General features: G+C 44.0%; 1 protein-coding gene across 2 annotated transcripts in view; it reads right to left on the bottom strand.

Annotated features, from left to right (window-relative positions):
* Positions 1 to 24,436, bottom strand: part of SETBP1 (SET binding protein 1) — a 267,483-nt gene that overhangs the window by 137,722 nt on the left and 105,325 nt on the right. For both annotated transcript variants that reach the window (XM_039733312.1, XM_039733313.1), the window contains one exon: positions 7,167 to 7,238. In XM_039733312.1, coding sequence (XP_039589246.1) covers positions 7,167 to 7,238 — 72 coding nt within the window. The remainder of the gene's footprint in view (positions 1 to 7,166; positions 7,239 to 24,436) is intronic.

Raw genomic sequence — 24,436 nt, 5'->3', positions numbered from 1 at the left:
GCTGTGCTCTTAGAGATGGACACTAGGGTTGATGCATATTTTTTCCACTGGTGCTCTTTGCATCTGGTTTGCTGTACCAAGACACCACAGAAGGCTGAAATAAATATTTATGCACCCTATCTGCTGATCACCTGTGCCCCAATCCCTTTGTGTTTATATTTGTGCTCATTATGACACAGGGAATGGGGGTGAGCATAAAACATTATTCCCTGGGGAATAGTGATTTTCAAGCGGTTACTCTGCAGGTAAAACGCAGGGTGCTGGCAAGTAATGCCTGCAAAATTTGATGCCTTGATTTCTGTTGGGTGGATCAATATTAATAGCAATATTATATTTCCAGAGCTGGCAGAACTATTGATTATTTGGCATGTAGCAGTTCATTTATACTTGAAAGCAAACTGGGACACTGAAACAACAAATGTGCAGCTGTTAACAAGCAACACAGGACATTGAGTTTCAGTGACACAACTGGGATATCACTTCCTTTGTCTAAAATGGAACATCTTTAACATGTCAAAAGTATAATTTACTTATCTGACTTACTGCCGTACCTGGGGAAAATACCTTTTCCCCCTGAAACCTGCAGATTAAGGTCATGTTTCCAAATGTGTGCCAAATACAATCAATAATTTCATCCCCATTGTGACCAAACACTTGAGGTATTCTTGAAGGGAAAATGTTTTGTTTTATATGTTTAAACAAGTATTAAATTAGATCACCTTGTGCATGAGAAGATTTCAATGAAAGAAAAGATAATGAAGCATTATACTGTGGTTGCAGGAGCTGAGCCAAAGTTATTTCTGTTCAATGAGGTTTTTAACTCAGTGAGAAAACAATAGATACCTATATCTATATATATGTGTAAATACATTTGAACTCAAAATAAAACGTTGTATATCAAACAAAGGGTTTACCTACATTTGAAAGACATAGTGCTGTATCCTTCCATGAGCTTCTTTATTATGTATAAGTCTATAATTGTCTCCTAAAGACACATATAAGTATCAAACTGTTGAAAGCAAATTATACAGCACACCTATCTAATAGCTGAAACTTATTGAAAAAGGAACCCCCTCATGGTAAGAGAGAGAAAAAAAATTAAAAATAATGGGTGACAATCCCCGTTGCAAGAAAGAACACCCCAATGACTTTATCATCTTTTTACAAGAGCTTGAAGAGGCTGGGGAGGTGCCTAGTAAATATGCTAGAAATGTACTATGTGTTGCTTTTTGGGGGATAATACAGCCTTTCCTCTGCTATCAGCATGTTAAACCCTGCGGGCTTAGCTGCCTTAGCAACTGTCTACAGTTTGGGCAGGTCAGGATGGAGGGAGGCTGAATCAGCTTCTGCTGGTGGCTCCCCTCTCCCACTGCTGACAAACGGAGTTTAGAGTGAAGGAGTCCAGTTTCTCAGCTGGGCCTGAGCCTCTTCAGCCAGTAGTAATTAAATGTGCCCAAAAATATTCCCAGGCGTGGAGGCCAACTGGCACAGAGAGGTTTGTACCTCTGCTCACAACCGTGTCTTAGCTTTCCTAGCCCAGCGGCTAAATGCAAACAGCTCACAGGGATGAACCTTGATCCATGCTTAAGGATGATTTAGGAGCTTGATAGCTGGACCAAAAGTGTGCTGAGAACTAGTTTAGTACTTTGAGTATACCCAGTTACATTCCCATGAACGTCCCCAGATACTGTTTAACTTGCTTAAGTTATTGTTATGACATATTTCTTTTCCCGATCAAGATTACTTCTTTCCAGCCAGAAAAAGGGAATTGTATGGCTGTAAATTTGGTTATGACAAGTAATCCTTCTGCTGGTTCATGAAATCACTCTTACTCAATAGGACGCGTGTTTACTGCTGTCTGCAATCTAAGAATCTTTGCAAGGAACCAGATGTGGTGTGTTTAAAGTGAAAAAATTGTTATGCGTGGACAGATGAACTTCATAAACAAATCACTGTCCTCCTTATCCCACTGCACATCACTGACATTTGTCTGATACTACATTTTCAAAGTTTGCTAATTGAAATTGCTTACCCCCAGAAAAGCATCCCAGCCCAAGTACTTGCCATGTGCTCTGACTGTGCTGCTCCAACTATTGGTGTGCTGGTTTTGTCTGAGGCAGGGTTCTTTTTCTTCCCTGGGGCTGGTACAGGGCTGAGTTTTGGGTTTGTGCTGAACACAGGGTGGATAACACAGAGATGTTTTTGTTATTGCTGAGGAGAGCTTGCACAGAGCCAAGGCCTTTTCTGCTTTTTGCACTGCCAGGCTGGGGAAGGGATGGGGGTGATTGAGAATTTAGGAAGAGACACAGCCAGGACAGGTGACCCCAAGTGACCAAAGGGATGTTCCAGACCCTGTGACACCATGCTCAGTGTATACAGTGGGGAGAAGGAGGGAGGGGAATTAGGATTTAGAAACATTTAAAATGTTTGGGGTGAAGGTGATTGTTTTCCCAAGTCACTGTTACATGTGATGGGTTCAACTCTCTGGAGGTGACTCAACAGATGCCTGAACATGGCAAGCAGGGAATTAATTCCCCTTTTTACTCTGCTGGTGTGCATGGCTTTTATTTTCCCTATTAAACTGTCTTTATCTCAACCCACGAGTTTTCCAGCTTTTACCCTTCTAGCTCTCTCCCTGATCCTGCTGGTGAATCCCAGTGAATGAACAACTATGAGGGGCCTGTTGGGAATAAACCACAGGGATACTGCTATATGTCCCATAGCAACTTTCTGTCCTGACCTGCAAAAAGCAGAGCAATTCTATTTTCATGGATGTCTCTGAGCTACAAGAAGATGAAGGCAAGCTCTTTTACTTTGAGGAGAATTGATTTTATCAAGGCAAGGCCATCTGGCAGAAGGTAGGGCAGGATTAATGCAATCCCAAACCAAGAGGGAAGATCTTGGTACTATGTCACCCAAATCTGGGCATCCTCCATCCCACAGGGACTGAAGGCAGAGCAGGGAGGCAGAGGAAATAGCTCATGCCTACACTCTCTCCACCACACACACCACAAAGCCTTCCCAGTGAAGAAGTTTCAAAGCTGCCATCAGAAACTCTTATAACAACTGTTCAGAGGAATGCACCCCTTTGAATGGTTTAGCTCATGATGCTTCTGACAATCACCTGTGCAGCAACCTACTTAATCCTTGCAGACAGATCTTGGGAGGGAACTCCTTATCCTGGTGGGTTGGCTGTATTTCAGTAGTGGCACTTTCTCTGTGGATAGAACCAAGGCTGCCATCCACCTTTTGCAGTTTTGCCTGTTTTTTCCCAAGGAAAAGAAGGTGCAGACCTGTGTCAGGAGTTGGTGTCACCTTGCAACTCCCCTTTGTGGCCCTGGAAGTAGCAGCTGAAAAGCACCATGAGTGCTCACAGCCTCGATGTTTCACAGTGGCTTCCTGAGTCAGGAAGCAATAATGCCAGGAAGATGGCAGATTCCTTCATGCCAGCAGAATCTAATGCCTTACAATCCTGTCATCTCGTGCAAAGGCAGGAGGGGTGGGAAGCCCAGCAGGCACCTGATTGAAGAGGCTGGGGGAGATGAGAGGAGACAGTGTCCTGCTGTGAGCTTCTCCCACCTCCAAAACCTCCTTATTTTCAAAGAGTTTTCACTACTCTCTGACAGCTATTTTTCTCCACGCCTGGTGCATCATCATCCCTACTACACTGGTTTGGGATTCTCACGCTGCCAGACCTTCTTCCTCCTGACACTGAAATAAGCATCTTGTTTGTCTTCAGGAGGGAAAAAACTGTGTGCAACTCGGACCCCCCACCCCCCACCCCGTGCTAGCAATGTACAGGATGATGCTGCATAGCCCAAAACCAGCATGGGCTGCCTGGGCATATAATTGTGCTCAGACAGGCCCTGAGGTACTCCACATCCACGTGTCTGCCCCTTTTCCTTCCAAAAGTGACCACAGCACCTGGGTCAATCTTTGGCACAACTGCTATTGATGTGCAGAGTCAACAGTGAACAAGTGATTTTTTATGTTTGATTTTCAAGGAGGCTGCAGATTCTTCTTGGACATTACAAAGAAAAGGAGGCTAATTCAAAGCTAGAGCCAAGTTTGAGGAGTAACTTGGCACAGGCAGGTAAGAGAAAGTAAAAGTAATTCTCTGCTCTGGTTGGCCCTGTAAAATGAGAAATACTGTCAGGGCTGTGCATTTTTTGAAAAACCTGCATTATTTCTTTTTTTCCCTGGAAGGGTTGAAATAGATTCAAGCACTACTGTTACTATCTCTAAAATGACAGAGATATTTTCATGTGAGTTTCCCTTCACAGTCTGATATCCATATTCACCGTGTGCATTCCTTTGATTCGCAACTGCAGCTCCCCTGTGGTCCAAGGACTCAAGGTTCATTTTGTGCTGCTCTTTCAGCCAAAATGTGGTTATTACAGATGGGAAAAAAAAATCACAAGGTCACCCACAGCCTTGATAGAAACAGGAGGGTAGGAAAATATTAGGAAGAAACTATCAGCTCTAATATCCAGCTGCATTTGGCAAACAACCTGAGTGTATTTGGATTGTCTCTACCAGCATTTCACTCCCCTGCTTCCAAATGATTGCCCTGGCCCCAGTGATTAACCACCTGAATACACCCAAGAAGGATATTCACAGAAAAGATCTCATGATGAAAAGGCTATTCCTGGCCTTCTTTCCATCACATCATAATCTGTCCACTAATATGGCTTGAGATCTCAGCTGATCAAAAGGTCATAAGATGCTACTGCTAAGTATCACTCTGTCTCTGTTCAGCCAAAGGCATTTTTACTCCATTCAACAGGCAGAGCAATGTAATAGCAAAGCCTTCAAATCTGTTTGTATAATAGATGAAGTCTTCTCTTTATGGCATTATTCATCCTTCAGGGAATGACACCTGATAAATAAATCTCTAGTTCCCAGTGAATTTAAATAAAATAAAGGCAAGTCATATCCTTGTGCACTGTAAATATAAAACTGCACATAAGAGTTCCCAATCTTCCACAATCTCTTTGCTAAAAAAAACTATAAAGTGCTGACCACCCTCAGATTCTGCCAAAATCAAGGGAGCCTAAATCTCTGAGTAAATTACAAAAAGCATGGTAATAACAGAGGAAGAACTTAAAGATACATAACTCATTTAGTCTAGTGGAATGGTAAAACTTTCACCTTTTTGTCTTCATGCTAGTAAAAACCAGAAAGGTAAGAAAGGAGGGTTAGCAGCACATCAATAGCAATAATGGAGTGAAAATGGGGGAAATAATAAATGGGTCAACGTGTTTCCCAGGGAATAGCACTAAGGGGGACAATTTTCAAGCATCCTGGGATGAATAAAATACTGAACCACATCCTACTCAACACCATGTCTTGGCCCAGCTGGTCACTGCTCCACTGGTGGCAACTGGTCCATGTGATGCCAGTCATTGCCTCCAGCAGCAACTGCAGCCACTTCTCTGCCCATCCTGCTTCCAATTCTCTCAGCATGGGCAGGGATGGCTGCCCAGAACAGCAGGGAGAGAGGGCACCACTGCCAAGAGCCACCTGCCACCTGAAGCCCATGTCTAGCAGGTCTGCAGAGGCTCTTCCTGAGACCAACACCATTGGAAAACTGTTTTGTGTTTCCAGCACACCTGAAGTGTTGTCACAAACAAATTAAGCCCCTCAGCATTTCCAAGATTATCCGCCCACTCTTTGGCTTTCCAGAGCTCCATACCAGGACCAACGGACAGTTTCTTTAACTACAACTGGCAGTTATTTTGCTCCTCTCCATGCTTTCAAAGCTGAGAGCCATCAAAGATTAGGAGAAAAAATCATGACTGTTTTTCCCGAAGAAGCAGAACTGGTAATAGGCTTCAGGAAAAATCCTTCTAAATGCAAGTGATAAGTGTAGACTGTGTGAAGGCTGACAGGTCTGATTATAATTATCACTGCGAGGGGACTAGCACTAACCTCCCTTCTGGAAGGCAATGACAATTCCTGGAAAGGAACATACACTTAAATTATCATAAACAAAATCATTGCAAGTAGAGTTGTCGTTCTCTGGGACACTAAACAAGATCCAGATTTGGGGTGAAAAAAAAAAACAAACCAAAAAACAAACAACAAAAAAACCCACACCTTTAGAATTTATTTTAGTTTATCATGACAGAAAATGACAATCACACATTTAGGTTTTTCTGACTTCAGAATGATGGGAGTAAAAGTGGGACACATTAAGTGTAAGATGAAGTCGTGCATGCAAGAGTTGTTTGGAAATAAAGAATATATTCTGAAAGTACACTTGAAGAACATACCATGCATTTAAACGTGTACAAGGAGTCCCAGGGAGGATGTTGGTTCAGACAGAGAAAAATATTCAAAACTAAGAAAAAATCCAAGACACTTTGCACCAACCTTTCCCCCATCCTCACATCCTAGCAGGAAGAAAGCCAAACAAGACCAATAAAAACATCTTCAAATTGCTTCTATCCAGATACATCCTTTCTTTGCATCCATACAATGACAACTGAAATACAATGGCATCAGCTTTCAGCAGGGTTGTGAGGTAGATAGGATAGGGAGTATTCCCTCAAGATCATCCTGATCATCCTGACCTTTCTGCTTTCCTTGACGGCATTCCATTTTTCTCAGTCTGCATTTTTTTGGCACTTTTTCACTCCATTTCCATTGAAACCTTGGAAACAGAGAAGCTTGGGCAATCTGGACTAAAAGTACCACAGCTTTTTCTTTCGGAAGACAGGGAAAGAGATATTATCTTAATAGGGGCTATAACTGTATAGGAGATGAAGAGAAGACCCTCAGAGTCAAAAGCAGTTCTAAGAGTTTTCTTCTCATTATACCTCAGTGGAGTGGAGCAAATAAATTGTGCAAGGAGACATATGGAAGCTCAGTACGCAAATGGCCTATTTAAGGCTGTTACTTCCTAATTAGGTCCTGGTGTCAGGAGGTTGGTAACAATTATTCACACATAGATCATTTGGATATGATACGAACTGTTTTAAAACCCAAACCATCATAATGGCATGCATTACAAGAAACCCAAATTAATGTTTTAGGCTCATTTGCTTGGTGCTTGGACTATCAGTTTCTGTGATACACATAGCTAAATTTTGTGTCCAACTTTGTGTTTGGAATGAGAAAAGGATAAAACAAAAATCATCACAGCCATATCCCCTTGTTCTTACCTTGTTCACAGATTTCGTCACTGGACTCTGCACAGGGAACCCACACTCTCTTCCCAAATTCTTCATCTGACTCTGTTTCCCAAAGCAAAGAGAAAGAGAGAAAACTTTGATTGTAGGGATGACTGTGTAGAAAATGGTCACAAGCATCCAGAGTTTTGCTCTGCCCTTTTGATTTCCTTAAATGTTTCACTACGAAACCACTACCGCCACTTGCCAGACAGGGCCCTGTGAGCACCCAGTGGTGGGGCCCCCCCTCGGTCCTGCAGTGTTCTGTAGGGTCCCCCAAGGTTCCCTCACCCCACACAGATGAGTAAACTTCCCCTCCCAAGTGTCCCTTGTGAGCATGTTGGCATGCCAGAGCCACCACAGCTTTCCCCAGCAGCTGTGGGGCACACAATGAGCCGTGGTCTCAGGGAGTGATGCCGGGGATTCCTGTGACAACCTTTGCTAGAAAAGCTTGGGAAGAGAGCAGGGAGGTGTCACAAGAAGCCAACCTGCCTGGTTTGTGTAAGAGTTAAAGTAGGGAGCTGAAGCCAAGGATTACCACATTGCAAAACCATTTAAAACAGAGTAAGTGCTCATGATTCTACAATGTGACTACAGCAAACATGCTCTGCACTGTGCTTTGGTACTTCTGGTATGAAAATGAGGTATTCCTCTCCCCTTCCTCCTCTCCCTCCTCCTCTGTTCTTTGTCCACCTCTCCAGCCCTTCACACAAAGGTGAAATATTTCACATTTTCACCTGTGGTGATGCAGATCAGAGAGTGTTTGCTTTGCTTTGCTTTGCTTTTCAGTGATTTTGCCAAAGGCATCCTTTTAAGCATCAGTCTGTGCAAAGATAATAGGTGACACAATTCTCTATAACTGGAATCAGCAACAAATCAGCCATCTGCCACTCCAGGGGTCTGAGATTAACCCAGCTACTGGACCGTGACTGCAAAGCATTTGCACATTTAGATTACAGAAATGTGAGGTTACAGGTCCAAAAAAAACCCCAAAAAACCAAAAAAAAAAAAAAAAGACTGTGAGTGGGGAAAGTGTGGGGAGAAGGAGTGGAAGACAGCCTCAGAAGAGCCCTTTAGACTGACCCTTCCAGATACAAGTTACCTCATAACAACTCCAAGTAGACAATATTTCTCATTATAAACTGCTAAAAGGATGAAGGATTTGAAGGAAGCAACTTGAGACACATTAGACATCATATTTCTGGAGAATATATCCAAAGACACTTCTTTTAGACAGGGAGAAATGAAGACAAAAAACCTACAGCTGCCTTGTCAAAGCCTTCCCTCCTTGGGAAGCATGACCAAGCTGCCCAGATGGCTGACTTGACCACTCAGAAAGAACAAGAGTAGCATTTTTGCCCCAAGATGGACAAGATGCATTCCACAAGCTCCCCTATGGTCAAGATTTCAAGAAATGAAAGAGGTCTGTCTACTGAAATAACAAAGTTTGTGAAGATGACTTAATTTGTTGCCTTAATTTGTTGCTCCCAGTTCTCCTTCTTGAACAACTATTTTGCTGCTGTGCACACATGGATGCTGTCACTCCGCATCCATTAATACCTGTCCCTTTGGGATCCTCTCTATAAACCTGTTGGGAATTGTTAATTGATAACTGAAGTATATGAACACTGAAGAAGTTTAAATCAGTAGGAAACACAAACTGGCTCCAGATCTGAAAGCACATGAGCAGTGGTCTGTACTTGGATGGGTCAGGACAAGGACCAGGGTCTGCGTGGGTCATGTTGATAGGCTTTAACCACCACTTTCTCTTGCAGGTTAGAATCCCACAGATCCCTGAGATTCCCATCCTTAGAGATCTCAGGTTAAAAAAAGGAGGTTCTTCCCAGAGGAACGGGTGTAGCTGCAGCCAAAAGTGTCAGCAAGAACATCTGGAAAATTCTGGAATATCTCACCTACTAGGAAGGACTGAAGCATGGTAATTGTTCAGTCTGGAGCAGAGAGGTTTCCAAGGAGATCTTGAGCATCTGCCCACACCCAAAAAGGCTCCAGGAGAATCAGGGAGGAACTTGGGACAAGGACATGAAGTGACAGAACAAGGGGAAATGTCTTCCCACTGCCAGAGGGCAGGGACAGATAGGATATTGGGAAGAAATTCTTGGCTTTTAGGGTGGAGAAACCCCAGCACAGGGTGCCCAGAGCATCTGTGGCTGCCTCTGGATCCCTGGAAGTGTCCAAGGCTGGACAAGGCTTGGAGCAACCTGGTGTAGTAGGAGGTGTCCCTGCCCATGGCAGGGGGTAGAACTCCATCAGCTTTACAGTTCATTCCAACCCAAACCATGCAAGGATTATTCTGTGATTCTATGAAATTCAGGAAAGGGCTGCATGGTGTGTGCCCTGGGTGGAGAAGGTATTTCAAACAGCTCCACTCATGGCATCCAAAGGGACAACTGAAAACCAGACAGCATGCACACGTGTTTACAGAAAACCCATGTGTTTTATGCATGTCCTTTATTCAGAGAAAACAGGTAGGATTGTGTGGAAGGTACAAGAACACTCTCCAGGTTCTTTGGCCAACCCTCTTGTTGACATTTCCATGGTGAAGAAACCAAGCTTTCCTGGGCCAAGCACTGCACACCCTGCAGTCACAACAAAGGAAAAAGAGCAAGAAGGAATGGCAGCACCTTCTCTGCACAAGCCCACGTTGAACTGCAGCAAATACAGCGTGTAAAGTACAGCTGAGAGGTGAGGAAGAGCAAGGGATCAGCTGCTTTGTTCATCCTACTCCATACAAAATCTGTTGGCATCAACTTAGAAATGAGTGCCACTCCCAGCAGCATTAATTTGGGACAGAGAATTTGATCCTCCACAGAGCAAGAACTATTGATCTGTGAGGAGCTGTGAGAAGAGGCTGAGGGGAGCATGCAAGACAACACCTTTAAGTCTGCCTGAACTCCCCCCTATTTATAAGAGCATTTCCAAAAGCCTTCCCTGGGCAGGGGTAGGTGCTCCCAAACCAGGCCTGCATGTCTGAGACCAAAGGTGAGGTTTGAAGTGGTTTGAATGTGTACTAGGGCATGGTTTTCAGGTGAGAAAGAGGTCACAGGGATCATCCCATGCCTGAGACTACAAAATGGGCCAAGCTAACAACCCAATAATCCACCAGCTTCTAAGATGCAGCAAGCTAATGAGGCTCTGCCCTTGCTTTAGAAAGGTCTCCTTGAACTTGACCTGCTGACTATGTGAGGGCTAAAACTGCTGCTCTAACAGGATCTAGACCTGTTTTCAAAACCAGAGACTGGGATTTTCCCTTTCTCCTGTCCCTAGTTTCTGTAAAGATGACCTAAAACTTTAAATATAAATTCCAGAATGATCCAAAAAGGAACATCTGTGCAGCAGGAAGGGGGGTGGCGGGGGGAATATTTTTGTATTTAACTGCAACTACTGAACTACTACAGGTTTATAATTTTTTTTAAATGCTAAAAATAAATAAATAAATAAATAAATAAATAAATAAATAAAAACCCTTATTTTAAAAAGAGGTGGTTTGGTTTGGTTTGGTTTGGATTTTTTCATTGGCTGCAAAGGGAACAACAAGGGCATGAGCACAGGGCAAAATCTTCCCTTTCAGATGTAAACCACCACAAAACTCCATCCTGTTTCTTGCAAATGAACCAACATCGCAAAATGACGGAGTTTCGGCCTTACATGTTTGTTTGCTTGTTTGTTTGTTTTATCCAGACAGGTTTTTGCAGGAAAGGGGCTTTTTGCAGCCCAAACAGCGCCACTGCATCAAGCAGGAGCTGAGCTGAGCGCTTGGAAGTTGCCTCATCTCGCAGCAAATGAGAAGCGGAGGGAAACACCGACGCAGGCGACGCTGCACCTTGCAGCAGAGACTCACTCCTGTGTCCTACAAGTAACCTTGCATCGAGACACAGAGCCACAGCAGCAGCCTGATGGGCACAATGAGGAGGAGGACAGCGGCTAGGAGGGGATGGGCAACAGGAAAACAGTAAGAAAACTCCCTGAGAGTCTTCTTTTCCTCCTTAGGGGGGAGGAAAAAAAAAAAAATAAAATTACAATTCCTCCCCGATACGGAGATGGAAGGAGGGGATGAGACCCTTTACAGCAAAGATCCACTCCCTTTCCCAGAGCTCCTAAATATCACTGGGGGTGGCGGGGAGCTGGAGGAGAAAAGGGTCACGTTTAAAAGGCGAAGGGGAGGCAGGGAGGAGGGAGGACCCTCCTGAGCCCGGCCAGCAGCCCCACGGTCCCAGCCATTCTCATTCCTGACACGTTCCCCCTGCTCTCCAGCACAGCCCAGCTTCGAAATATTAGCGCGGCGCGGAGTGCCATTTTCGAGCCGCTGCGGCTCCTTCTTGGCACCGGTTCAGCTTTTTGTCTCGCCTCCTCCTCCGAGCGCCCGGCGGAGGGAGGCGGAGAGAAAGGAGGAAAATGAGCCCCGCTGCTCGGCTGCCGGGCTCTCCGCAGCCCCCCAGCCCTGCCCGCGGCTCCCCACGCCCTCCCAGCATCCATCTCCTTCCACCTCCACGGCAGCCGGCTCTCAGCCCCCTGCCCCCTTCCCCGCCGCCACCCCTTTTCACCGCGCTCCCTTTTGTACTCCTCTCAAATTTTTCCAGCCAAGCGTTGCAACCTTCCACCCTCCCCTTTCTCCTCCGTCCCCGCACCTCCTCCCCCCGCATGGCCAGGAAGGGTCGTGCCGTGGTTGCCGATGCCCTGGCATCTCCCACGGTTCACCCGGGGCTGCCCAGGGTGTGCGGGCACACGCCCGGCGGGCAGGACACGCTCCGCATCCCTCGCAAGCCCGAGTCGGGCGGCCGAGTCCCTCCTCCTGCTTGTGGGGCCGGGAGGAAGGCAGAGGCAGGATAACACGCTGTATTTTTTTTTTTTTTTTAAGCAGCCCAAACATGGCACTGAGCGCTTCCACCAACAACTTCTCAGCCTGCTGTGCTGGCAACCAGCTGCTGGTTCCAGCCTGGCACCAGCTTTGATTTGTTTTTCTCTCCTTTTAAACACTCTCCCCCCAGATATTCATTCCCCTTTTTTTTTTTTTTCCCGTCCCCTCTTAAGTTTGTTGGTGTTAGCCTGGCACCAGCTTTGATTTGTTTTTCTCTCCTTTTAAACACTCTCCTCCCAAATATTTATTCCTTTTTTTTTGTTTTCCCTCTTAAGTTTGTTGGTGTTTTTTTCCCCCTATTTCCCTCTTAGCTTTTCCATAAACCCAGGGCTTGTCCATAGCTTGCCACCTTCCCTCTGGAGACAGGACCTGAGGGAGCAGCGTGAAGCTGTGTCAAGGAAGGTATAAAATGAATATTAGGGGGTTTTATTACCCAGAGGGTGGTCAGGCACTCTAGGACACTCAAGGCACCAAGGCTGCTAGAGAATTTGGACAACACTCTCAGGTACATGGTGGATTCTTGGAGCTGGACTCTATAATCCTTGTGAGTCCCTACCAACCCTGAATATTCTGCGATTCCATGATTCTGGGGGAAATCCCTCCCATTCCCACCCCCAAATCTGAAGCAGCACATGTGGAAGTGGCACCGAAGGAAGTGATAGATTATGTAATATTCAATGGACCAAGAACAGGGGAAAAAAAACCAAACAAACAAACAAACAAAAAAAACCACTCAAAACCTCAAAACCTTTCCACACAAGAAGAATGTTCTCTTCTCTCAGGAGGAGTGACAGATGCCCTAAAAGCAGGCAATGCAACCCTTGGGCTGCCAGGGTGTTCTAACCCCAGCCCCCTCCTGAAAGGAGGGAGGAGTCAATTTTTGTTGGAAGATAGAGAATGAGGCAAAACACTTGTTCTCCATGGAAAGGACCTGAGAGAGCCAACTTCCATCCAGTGATGTGACTCCTATTAAACCAGTTTCAGACACTGACATATGCATGACAGAGATAAAGTGCTATCAAATACACCTTGTCTGGTGCCTGGAGGAAAGAGATTTAGAGAAAAAAATATAATAATGCTGATTCTGGGGATGGCTTGGGAAGGACATGGAGGGAGGAGAGATGTGCTGAGGATTTCATCATGGAGGCATGAGTGTATTAATCTGAAAACCTGTCTAGAGACCCAGGGTAGGGGGCAGCCCCATAAACAACCCCTGGTGCCCCTGGGGTTTTCATGAGACTGCCTGGATGGCTTTTTCCATGGAGAAACATCAGGACTCCTTAGAAAACACAGGACTTAGAGGACGCTGAAGCAGATGGACACTCCCTCCCTGTGGCAAATCTCTCAGAAGACCCAGCAGAAGTGCCAAAGTGGTTCTTGCTGAATACATTCTGGCCACCTCAGGGAATAGCAAAACAACTGGCTTGATATGGGGCTGCAGAGGCAGAGCGGGAGGCAGGCAGGCAGCATGCTCAGGGTGGTACAGACACAGCAGTGTCCTGAGCAGCTGCCTAATATGTGTCTTGGCAACACCTCTCCTGGCTGTGGATGAAGCAGAAATCATGGGCTGGATTTGCAAACCCATCAGCTGGGCCTGACTTTTGCCTCCCTGGCCTGCAGGGATGGCACAGGAGGGGAGCAGAGGGCTGGGTGACACCTCTCCAGCTGCCAGGAGCCACATGGAGGAGCTGGTCCTCTGGTCCCCTGGTCCTTTTCAGCCAGCTGCTGATGGGCAGGTGCTGAAGTGGACTTAAGATAAGCAGAAGGCCCTGCTGTGACTGTGCTCACTGAGGGATGTGTGAGTTTGAGGATTTAAACCCAGCCTCTCCCCTTAGGAGCACCTCCACCACTGCATGCCCTGCACAGGGTCTCTGTTGGAGTTTCTCCAGGCTACCACAGCACAGCTGGATCTGGTTAGGTTGGCTGGAGTGTTATCCATGTGGGGCCACCTGGATGCCCTCTTCTGAGCTGTGGTTTTACTGTCCCAAGCTCTTTGCGTAAGGATATCATCCAGCATTGCCCATACTTCCTCCCAATGTCTGCTTCCAAAGCCAGCCAGTGACATCTCAGTGCTCTCTCCCACGGGGTTTATATGCCAGTTTTCTCTGTTTGCTATTATTGAGGTTTATTAGGGCAGATTTCTGCCCTTCCCTCTATCCCTTATTACTAAGTGCTGGCATTTGGCAAGGCAGAGGAGGTTCCTTACATGAGTCCATGGAAAAGAAGGCCCTGACACCTCAGCTGGAGCCATCTGCAGAGAAACACCCCTGCCTGCAGGTATCACTGAAGTGACTCCCAGAGAGAGGCTCTTTCAGATCCTTTGAGTCAAAAGATGCTATAAATAAAATATATTACAGGCTAGCAAGTTCTCAGTTGCAAACTGGAGTGGGAAGGAATATTTTAGCATCCTTTTTCTGAGCACATTAACTCTTGGCAGACGTGATCGTTCAGGTCTTCACAGCTGAAAACTTCACACCGTGTGCAGCATGTTGAGTCCACACGCTCCATTTCCATCTTCAACAGCTCTAAAATCCACACTGCCCCAATGCAATATCACCCCCTGAGTGCAGAGAGCACCCAAATATTGCATCACTTTGGGTGTCATGATGCTGAATATACACTCCATGGTCATTTTCCCAGGAAAAAAAAAAAAGCCTAAGGTCACAAAAGAGGATGCCTAAAGATTTTTATCAACTGGCTTCTGATGCTTCCCAGGGTGAGCAAGCACTTTGTATCAGTCTGGCTTGCTTTGGTGCAGTGACCCAGTGCTGTGCTCCGCTGCTGAAAGTTCAGGTCCCAGCTGCGGGGCTAAACTCTTGCTGACACTGTGCTGATTTCTCTCTCTGTGTCACCCATGTTGCCATGGGAGGGGGAGGAAACGTTGGATTTTTCCAGGCAGGGAAAAAAAAAAATAGGAAACAATCGTGCAAAACGCAGAGATGTGGCAAAGCAGAAGGGGGAGGAAAACAGTCCCGGTGTTTGAGGCTGAGGAGAGGAAATTCTTTGGGCAGCACGGGCACTTTAATCGTGTTCTTTCTCTTCACAGAGGAGAAAATCTTAGCCAAGAGGCAATTAAATTGTTACGGGCAAAGAAAAGCTTTTAGGATGCCTTGAAGAACTTGTGTGTGAGCAACAGCACAGAGAGATGCAGAGGAGGAAATCAGTACTAGTGACTGCAAAAGTTTGGGTGGTTTGTTTTGGATAAAGATCCCCACATGCAGACTCTTATCTAAAGCCCTCAGTTTTCAGAGCAGGGCTAGAAGTCTCTTAAGAACACACTCTTCTTGCATGACTTCCAGTATCTCTGAAAGCCATTGTCCGTGCCAAAAACACAACAAAACCAGCTTGCTTTCTTCTTATTTTATGCAGTGTTTTGGCTCATCTGCCTCTGGTTCCAAGAAAAAAAGCTAATAAAAAAGTTTTTAATTTGAGAAGGCTGAACTGTGCTACTTTAATTGCAAGCCATTCTTGTTCTCGTGACTGCACAAGTACATGGGAAATAAAGAAAAAAAAGCTTCTGTGATTCTGTGGAAAACTTTCAGCGAAGGATCCCGAAAAATCATCAGAAAAAGGAGCTTGTTTTCCTAAGAAAAGACTACAAGCCTTGAGTTCTCCCACCTTAAGCAGACTACTTATCTGTAAACTGGCTGTTCTGCCACTAAATTACATAAGAGGCCACAGCATTCCCGGTTCAAATGAGCCTGTTAGTCAAGGGTGGTTATTAGCCATGAAATACTATTGAATCAATAAACCAAATAAAAAAGAACTTTGAAGAGACTCTTATTTCCCCACTCAATCTGCAGTAGCCCTGATTTGACAGAGAAGAGTGAAAGAAAACAGTGTGAACATGATCCAGTGCCCTCCGGTTTTCAGAAATCCAGGTGTGGCTGAGGTAAATTAGCCTGGTGCTGTTGGAATGAATGCTGAATGGTGCTGTTTTGATGAAGTCCTCTGGACAAACAGGGCTGCTGCAGGGCTGGGTTTGACCTCTGGCTGGATTTACACCAGGGTATCTGAGTTAATGCTGCTCTGTGTGTAGGGCAGGTCAAAATCAGGCTAGTGTGCTTCTAAGGATGCTGGCAGATATCCTGTTCTCCTGAGCCATTCACCTCATGAAGGTTTAAAGCCTATAGATTCACTTCACAATGCAGTGAAGGTTTTGTTGTTAAAGACCAGATGATGCTCTTTCCAAATGATTTCTTGTTGCCTTTTTCTCTGCCTTCCCTATTATTTATTAAATACTCAAGCAAAGACCTTCAGCTCACCCAAGTGGTTTGGAGATCAAGACTCTTGTTTCTAGCTGGTCCAAACAAGGATAACTTAATCCAGGTCAGCAGAAACAATGGACAAAATCAGAGGAAAAGCTGTAACCAAGATTTTAAACCACAGGGTCCTCCAAAACAAGGACACAGCCTTCTAGACACAGTACATACAGGCTAACTGTTTTCTCACTGAAGGTGATGGCACTTCTTGCGGGTGATCAAGACAGGTGCATGAGGCCCAGGTCACCATTTGAGAATGGGGAGCAGTTCCATTACCTGTGGAGAGCACATGCTGTGCTCTCAGTAAAATCTGTCCACTGTGTCCTGCTGAATGCTGCATGATGCTGATTTTTTTTTTTCCAAAGCTTGGCCCTTGTGCAACTTTTTAGTTTACACAGCGGGACAGAGGCATGGCTTTTTGGCTTTAAAGTAAAAAAATCTGGACCCTTGAAAGAGTGCTGAAATTTGCCCCCTTTTCAGAAAAAGTGACCCAATCAACCCAGTTGTTACACCATTCTCTGGCCTGTGACTAACACATGGATTGGTATTTACTTGCAGGGAATGTTGGCAGGAGTTGGGGGTTCCCATTGACTCGTGCTGTTTACTGCTCCCCGAGGAGCAGGGGCCGCCTCACAGGTGCACAGCTTATCTGCCAAAACGGGTTGTAAATCAGAGCAGAGGAAGAGAGGGCTGGAAAAATGCTTGTCTGTAGGAGCCACCATTGGAAAGGCGTGTTGGCCATGCTCATTGTGCAGGTTTCTTCCCCTAAGTCTATGTGTGCTCACACTGCACCAGAGGGATCGGGTCCCAGGTCGGAAATCCAAGGAGCATGCCAATAATTTGGCAGAGATTACACATAGGGTGAACTTGTCCCTGATCTCTGTTATTGGTTCAAAACCAGGAATTCTCATAGCTTTTTGGACAGATGGCTTGTCCTATTACTTTTTGTGTTAGATTTCCCACTGAGGCTGAAAGCAAATCCACATTCAAGCTGAAAGTAAACAACCTGTGAATTCAAAAGGCATTAACTCAAACTGCCAAAGCATTTGCTGCGTATGCTGCAGATGTCAAACACACAGTTTCCCACAGCCCTGAGCCTAGGCACATAGCTAAGTTACACAGAAAAACCTTCCACCCAGCTCAAAAATCCATCCTGTGCAAAACTCACTCTTCTTGCTGGCATTTTAAGGGCTGGAGCCTCAGCTGGAATGAATTAATGTTGCTGCTCTGATTTGAATAGAGCTATGCCAATTTATACCAGATGAGGATTTCACCCTTTGGAGGCCAAGTGGGAAATGGTTATCCACTACTTTTTTAAAAGTGTGGTTTGAGGCAGAAAAACATAAAATGTAGTGTTTCTTAAGGAGTGAAAGAGCGCTAAGTAAGTTTCTTTCTATTACAGTGAATCATTTTTGAAGGAACCTTTTAGAAGGGATGGTTCTAAAAAATCAGGCTTTGCAGAAAAATGCATATAAATAACACAACTTATAAGTACAAACAGCAGAAGTTAGCCAACTTACTCCTATTCCTGATACCTTCCAAAATGCCAACAAAAAGTTAAGTAGGAACCCAAGCATGATATTTCTGTAGCATTGCAGGAAATTCAGAAAGTGGGAATAGCTAAATGAAATGGTCTGTTTCTCCTGCCAGGCCTGTATGAAGAGGACAAAAAACCCCCTTGAAACTAAACCATACAAACAAAAAAAAATCCACCCATATGCTTTGAAATACTCTAAACTTTGGAACCATGGTGTTCTCCTTGGCCACAAAGAGGTGCAAGGTAGTTTTTCTGACATATTTTGGTTTAAATTGAACATCACAATTGAAGCCACATTCTGTAAAGCAAGACTCCTTCCATTTAAAGTATGCAACTTCATGATACATGTTCAGAAGTGATTACTTGAATTAAGCCTTTGATTTATTCTTTACCATAGGAGGCCCTCCTTTCAGACTCTTGTTTTTCCCAAAGTAAACAGAAGGTCAAATATTACACCAATATAAACAAATGGAGATTTATCAGATGATATTAATGTAAAATTAAACTTTAAACTGTTTAACCTACAGCCACTAGACCGATTCAGCTTACCAGAAAATTCAGCACTTCTTTCCTCAAACCATCTTTATTTTCAATTCAGTATAAGCTGGCAATTAGTAATACTTTGCCTGTTTATAGAGCCTTACATCTGAGGATCTAGAAACACTTTGTAAACACTAATGAATTAAGCTTCTTAACACCCCCTGTGAGACAGATACTGCTATCTCATTTGCACAGCTCAGAGAAGTGCAGGTTTACTGAGGGTTGGAGCCAGAGCTGGGAAACCACTGCAGGCCCTTAGCCTCACCTTCAGCTAAATATCACAGGGTTTTCCATGGATGTGGGGATGTGCCTGGCAACTGCAGGAGCTTATCCTGGAACTGCCAGCTTGCCCTGATGTCTGTCAGACTGAAAAAACAGAGGGTTGTACTTCCACCCACAAAGAGAACTTAAGACCCATTTAGAGGAACACCATGAAAATGCCATCTGTCCTCTCCTGAAACAGCCATTCACACTTATGATCCTCTGATGTGTAAACGGGGGAATAACTTGGGATTTTATTTGTCCTCACTCAGTTTTTAATAACAACACTTTGGGTCTTATTAACAACCCAAAGCAATTCAAAACTCCAGGAGGATTCTTCCCCTTTCCTTTTCATTTTTCATTGCCCATATATTTTTCTCATTTAAGGGTAAGATAAAATATCCAAGCTTGCTTTCCAGTCATGCTGACAAGAGGAACTTAAAGGATTTTTACAGAACGCCTGAAGGTTTTACTTTCAACACTATCAGGAATATTTAGATCCTAGGAAAGCCTTAGGACAAGATAGGAGCTGGTGAGATGAGATTCTTGGGTTTTTTGGTTTTTTTTTGCAAAGCACAGTCTCATTTATTGAACAGCAGCTAATGTCTGGTACCTATTTGAAGCATTTTCCACATGGCCCTTCTCCAAATGCTTGGCAATTGGACAATTTCCATGATGATTCTTCTGTCTAAAATACACACCTTCCCCTCTTTTCAATTTATCATTGAGTCAGCTGGCCTATTTATTTTTGAAGTTTTTCCCGTTTAATAGTGCACTTAGAAAAGCTTAATACAAACATTGACCAATTCATCGCTGTCACAAAAAGAAAAGCCTTAGAAGTAATTCATCTAAACAGGAGTCAAGAGCAAGAGTCTCTTATTTAGAGATCAGTCAATAAGAAACTATGTTATGGAAGCTATTTTAAAGGGGGAAAAAAAATTTAGTTTTTTTTTTCTTAAACATCTATTTTCTTCCACAGATTGAAACTGAGGAGAATAGCAAATAAAATATTTGGGTTTGCTTTCAAAATTTGTTCATGACCTTAAATCCCAGGAATGGGAACAGACAGGCATTTGACATATTCAGTGTGTTGATTTGTGAACTACTGGCAGATTGCTGTTTGCCTAAGAAAACGTGTTTGAAATTCTTTTCTAAAAACTCTTCTTGATCTTTTCCCAGTTCACGGGCTGTTAAATGTCTGCATGACACGGCGGTGTTTGTCTCCTGAACAGAGGGACATTACAATCTCTGGAAGCAGGTTTTCTGTGGGAATATTAAAGGCACTATTCAGGAATATTCTCCAGTATTTACAGCCTCCACAAATAGTGCTGCATGCAAACATGTTTGCTGGAATATTTGTCAAGAGCAAACATGACAGAATGGTGGGAGAAAGTGTACAAAGTCTAACCAAGCTTATAAAAACCCAACAGCTAATGAATACTTGTGGAAAATATCTTATGGTATTTCCTCAGTGATGGATGCTTATTAGGAAAGCCTATAAAGCTAAAACTATTTTGCTGCCTACATTCTCCTGTAGTCCAGAAGTGAAAGATGCTTCCATGACTCTCTTTGTCATCTTCATCCATTTCTCTGCAGGATGCAGGAGCATTTTCTAAATAATTTTTGTGTGTATCAAATGGACAGAGGCCCAGAAACCCATTTTACATAAGCATCCTGGTGTCTCAAAGCTCTTTGCTGTCTCTGACCAAAAAAAAACCCAAAAAACCCAAAAAAAACCCCAAAAACCAAAAAAAACCCAAAACCAAACCAAAACAAAAACAAAAAAACCCACCAAAAAAAAACCCCAAAACAAAAACAAACAAGCAAACAAAAAAAAAAAACCCAAAAAACCAACCAAACACCAAAAGATGTGAAGATGTATGTAGATTGGTCAATATACATTATTGACCCATAATGTATCACCACAGCATTATATGGCATTATGGATCTTCTTTTTAGGCCTCTTCCTCAGTGACAAAACTGCTTTTGGATTGGGTCTTTTCCTGTAAACAGCTCAGCAGGTACCCAAATAAACACAGCAGACTCCTGTGGACATTGGCTCAAAAGCACATGGCCAGGGAGGGAGGCAGATTTGAAAGGAAAGGCTTGGGATTGGTGGATTATGGACTCAACTGAGCCAAGGCAGTGCCATGCAGTCAAGTGGGTATTCATGGCTGAGAAAATCACCTCTTACTAAAAAAATACTAAAAAAATAAAAAATTAAGATCCAATATTTTTAGTCAACAACAGCCAGAGGAAGCATTTGGGATGTGGAGCAGTGGGACACTGCACAAGGTTAGCATGAATTTGCAGACTGGAAAACCTAGCCAGAGGAAGCATTTGGGATGTGGAGCAGTGGGACACTGCACAAGGTGAAGTGTCCATGAATTTGCAGACTGGAAAACCTGTCTGGGGAGATATTTTTTCTTTTTTGCCTATTAGTCACATTTTATAATCTCTGGACCAAATTTTGTTTCTAAAGGGAAGGTTTAATAGGGTGGGACCACTAACCCTTTGACACACTGCACACTACTGGTGATAACACAGGACAGATTGGGTTACAGTCAGGGCCAGGCTGAATCTGGACCTGTGCTTCTCAGAATTGTGTAGCAGTGTCAAATCTCACCATAAGCTCTTGAAACTCACCACTGTATGTTTTCCAGTCAAGCATGACACTTCCTTTTTCACCTGACTAATACTGATCCCCTCAGTATATTTTCTGAGCAGGAGTTTACTGAAAATGATCTTTGTTCTGCTGTGCAAGCAGACAACTCAGAAAAAGTACCATGATAGAGTCTTTTCTTTTTAAAAACTTCAAATCTTAGTGCACTAAAAACAGGATCTTATTTTGTTAATTCTGTCTATTAGCTGAGTACATGATTTCTTATGTTCCACTCTCCTGGAAGGTAAGGGAAAGTGATGGACCATCCAGAATTTTTCCATTCTGTCCCCCCTGTTCATGCATTGCTGGAGATGATACTGTATAATGCATGACTTACCTGCAAAGACATTGGAGGAGTAATGAAATAAGCAGATGCTCTGTCAGCAGGCTTTTAAAACATTGGTATTGCAATCTGAGATGCAGTCAGGCATCACATGCATATGTCCTTTATTTATGGAGCTGATAAAGTCTCTATGCCAGAAGCATCAAGCCCACCTTTTTACTCCCTGCCTTTTTCACATTTAAGAAAGTTGCTGTCTGGATATTATGTGAAAGCTCCAGATCTGGGAGGAAAAGAAGGATTTGCCTCCTGTTTGAGCCATTAAAAATAAACCAAACAACTTCATCTAAACAAATCATTGGAGATTCCTCTTGTGGATCCTCTCCTTCAAACACAGATGATGTCTGAAATAGGTGTACCTCCCTGGAGTTACCTATTTCTCTTCATCACTTGGAAAGGGACCCCAGAACCACTAACCCAGCTACACCACAGATCACAGGACCAGAAAGAGACTCAGCTCACCACAGATGCTCACACCACCAGAAAGAGAGTAGGTTAAAATTAGATATTGAAAAAAAAAATAAAAGAAAAATCTTTATTGTGGGAGTGGTGAGGCCCTGGCCCAGAGCAGCTGTGGCTGCCCCTGGATCCCTGGAAGTGTCCAAGGCCAGGTTGGATGGGGCTTGGAGCACCCTGGGCTAGTGGAAGGTCCAACCTAGGCCATTCTATCACTCTGTGATTTGCATGTATTCATTCATCTATAAATTCAGTTTGCATACTTTTCTGTAGTTGCAATTGTTCTAGGTCATTTCACGACAGTATAAATCACGTTTCCCCCCAAACTGTTCCAAGCACCAATGACAATTTGGAAATCAGGGGGAAAGCAGGCACAAATCAAAGGGAAGGACGGCATTCACATTAGCAGCCACCATCCGAGGAGTATTTTGCAGTATAAATAAAATAGTGTTGCTGCAGGAGGAGTGAGTTCTGAAGTCACTGAGCTGCGTGGCTGTGGCTCAGGGGAGGGTTTCAGTTCATGCTCAGCGCTGTGCTTGATTACTGGTACATCACCCAAAGGCTCACAGCAAAACAGATGACGGGACACAGAAAAGCTCTTCTTCCTAACACAGCTCAGAGAGCTGCTGCTTGCTGACTGACAGCTCCCCAGCCAGCTTATGTGAATCTAATTACCCAGCCACAACCCAAATCAAAATGCCCCATTGCAGCTGGTGTCTCACTTAATCCATTCATAACACGAGCTAATTAGCATTGATGTTTTTGGGCAAGTTTATTCCAAATGTGGTCAAGTCCCAGGCTTTCAGCTCGGTTGCTAGGACCCATTGAGGATCCTGGGAGAGGCTGTGTTTCTGCCCAGAAGGCATTTTTCTGTCTTGGTGATGGAGAGATTTAGGAGTGTTTCAGGGGAAGATGTTGGGCTGGGCTGAAATGAATATTGGCATATAAACAGTGTTCTTAAGATGTTCTCACTGATACACCCTGCCTCAGTGCAGAGTTTGTAGCAGAATTACAGTATTTCATAGTTTGCATTGTATCTGAATTCAAACATCCTAATTGTAGGGAAAAAAGGGCAAAAAGAAAAGGGAAAGAAGAGAAAAAGAGGAAAAGGACAAGTGAAAAGAAAAGGAAAGAAAACAGAGGAATAACAAGAAGATCAAAAAAGAAGAAAAGTAAGAAGAAAAAAAGAAAGAAAAAGAAAGAAAAAGAAAAAGAAAAAGAAAGCTTGGAAAATGGGAAAAGTCATGAAACAATTCTGTATTTTATGGTATTCTTTGTGAGCAGAGCTGAGAAAAGAGGCTAGTTACCACAGCTTTGCATTTCCTTTTTAACCTATGGGATTAGAAGATGAGAGCAGGTGCTAATGGGAATTTTGCCCATGGCAGAAAATCAGAATCCTAAATCTTCATCTCTGGAAATCACAAAAACCCTTAGCAATGATCTATAGTGGCAGCACTTGGAAATTGGTGATATAAGGAATTGTCACTTGGCAGAAAACCGACTTTCTGCTCCTTCAGCACACCACAATTTCAGTTTAATTTGTAACAGGATGCAAGTGTAAATGAACTGACAACAGAGCTATCAGCTATTCTGTTGGTAACACTTGGAGCAATAGTTTCGATTTGACTAGACACAGCTGTCCACTGCATGGAACGACCTTTAGCCCCATCCTTGGCGAAATTCAATTCTCTCCATGTCTGACTTCGTCCATGGGGACCCGAGCAGCAGAGCTGCCAGAATAATCAGCGCATTGCTTAATGACAGGCGCTCCAGCAAGCGACGCAGCCGGGCATTGTCAGGAGCACAGCTCCGGGGAAGGGGCGGGCAGGCGGGGAAAGCCCCTTGCTATTCAAAAGGAAATAAAACTTTTTGTGTTGTACGGCGGCAGATGCAGATGCGTGCAGCCGCCTCGGCTTGACAAGCGGCACCGGCACCTCGTGCGTGTCTGCGGAAATGTGGAGTTTTCGTGTGTGTCTGTCTGCAAATGTGCATTTTTATTAGGTTTCCCTCAAAAACAAACAAACAAACAAAACAACAAAAAAAACCCCAAAACACAAAAAAACCCACCACAACAACAACAACAAAAAAAACCTGGAATTCCGCTTCTGCTCTGCATCATACTGCTGCAAAACAATTTTTTCAAACAAAAAACCCAAAAAAAACCCAAAAAAAACCCCAAAAACAAAAAAAAAACCCTGGGATTCCGCTTCTGCTCTGCAGCATACTGCTGCAAAACAATTTTTTTCCCCTATTTTTCTAAGCCTAAACATGAACACATCCCATATGGTGGTGCTTGCATGGCCATCCAGATGTCCGTCATCCGACATGTG

This window comes from Passer montanus, unplaced genomic scaffold (genome assembly GCF_014805655.1).
Source record: "Passer montanus isolate IOZ18808 unplaced genomic scaffold, ASM1480565v1 scaffold86, whole genome shotgun sequence".
NCBI lineage: Eukaryota > Metazoa > Chordata > Aves > Passeriformes > Passeridae > Passer > Passer montanus.
This window is presented reverse-complemented; position numbering and strand designations above follow the sequence as displayed.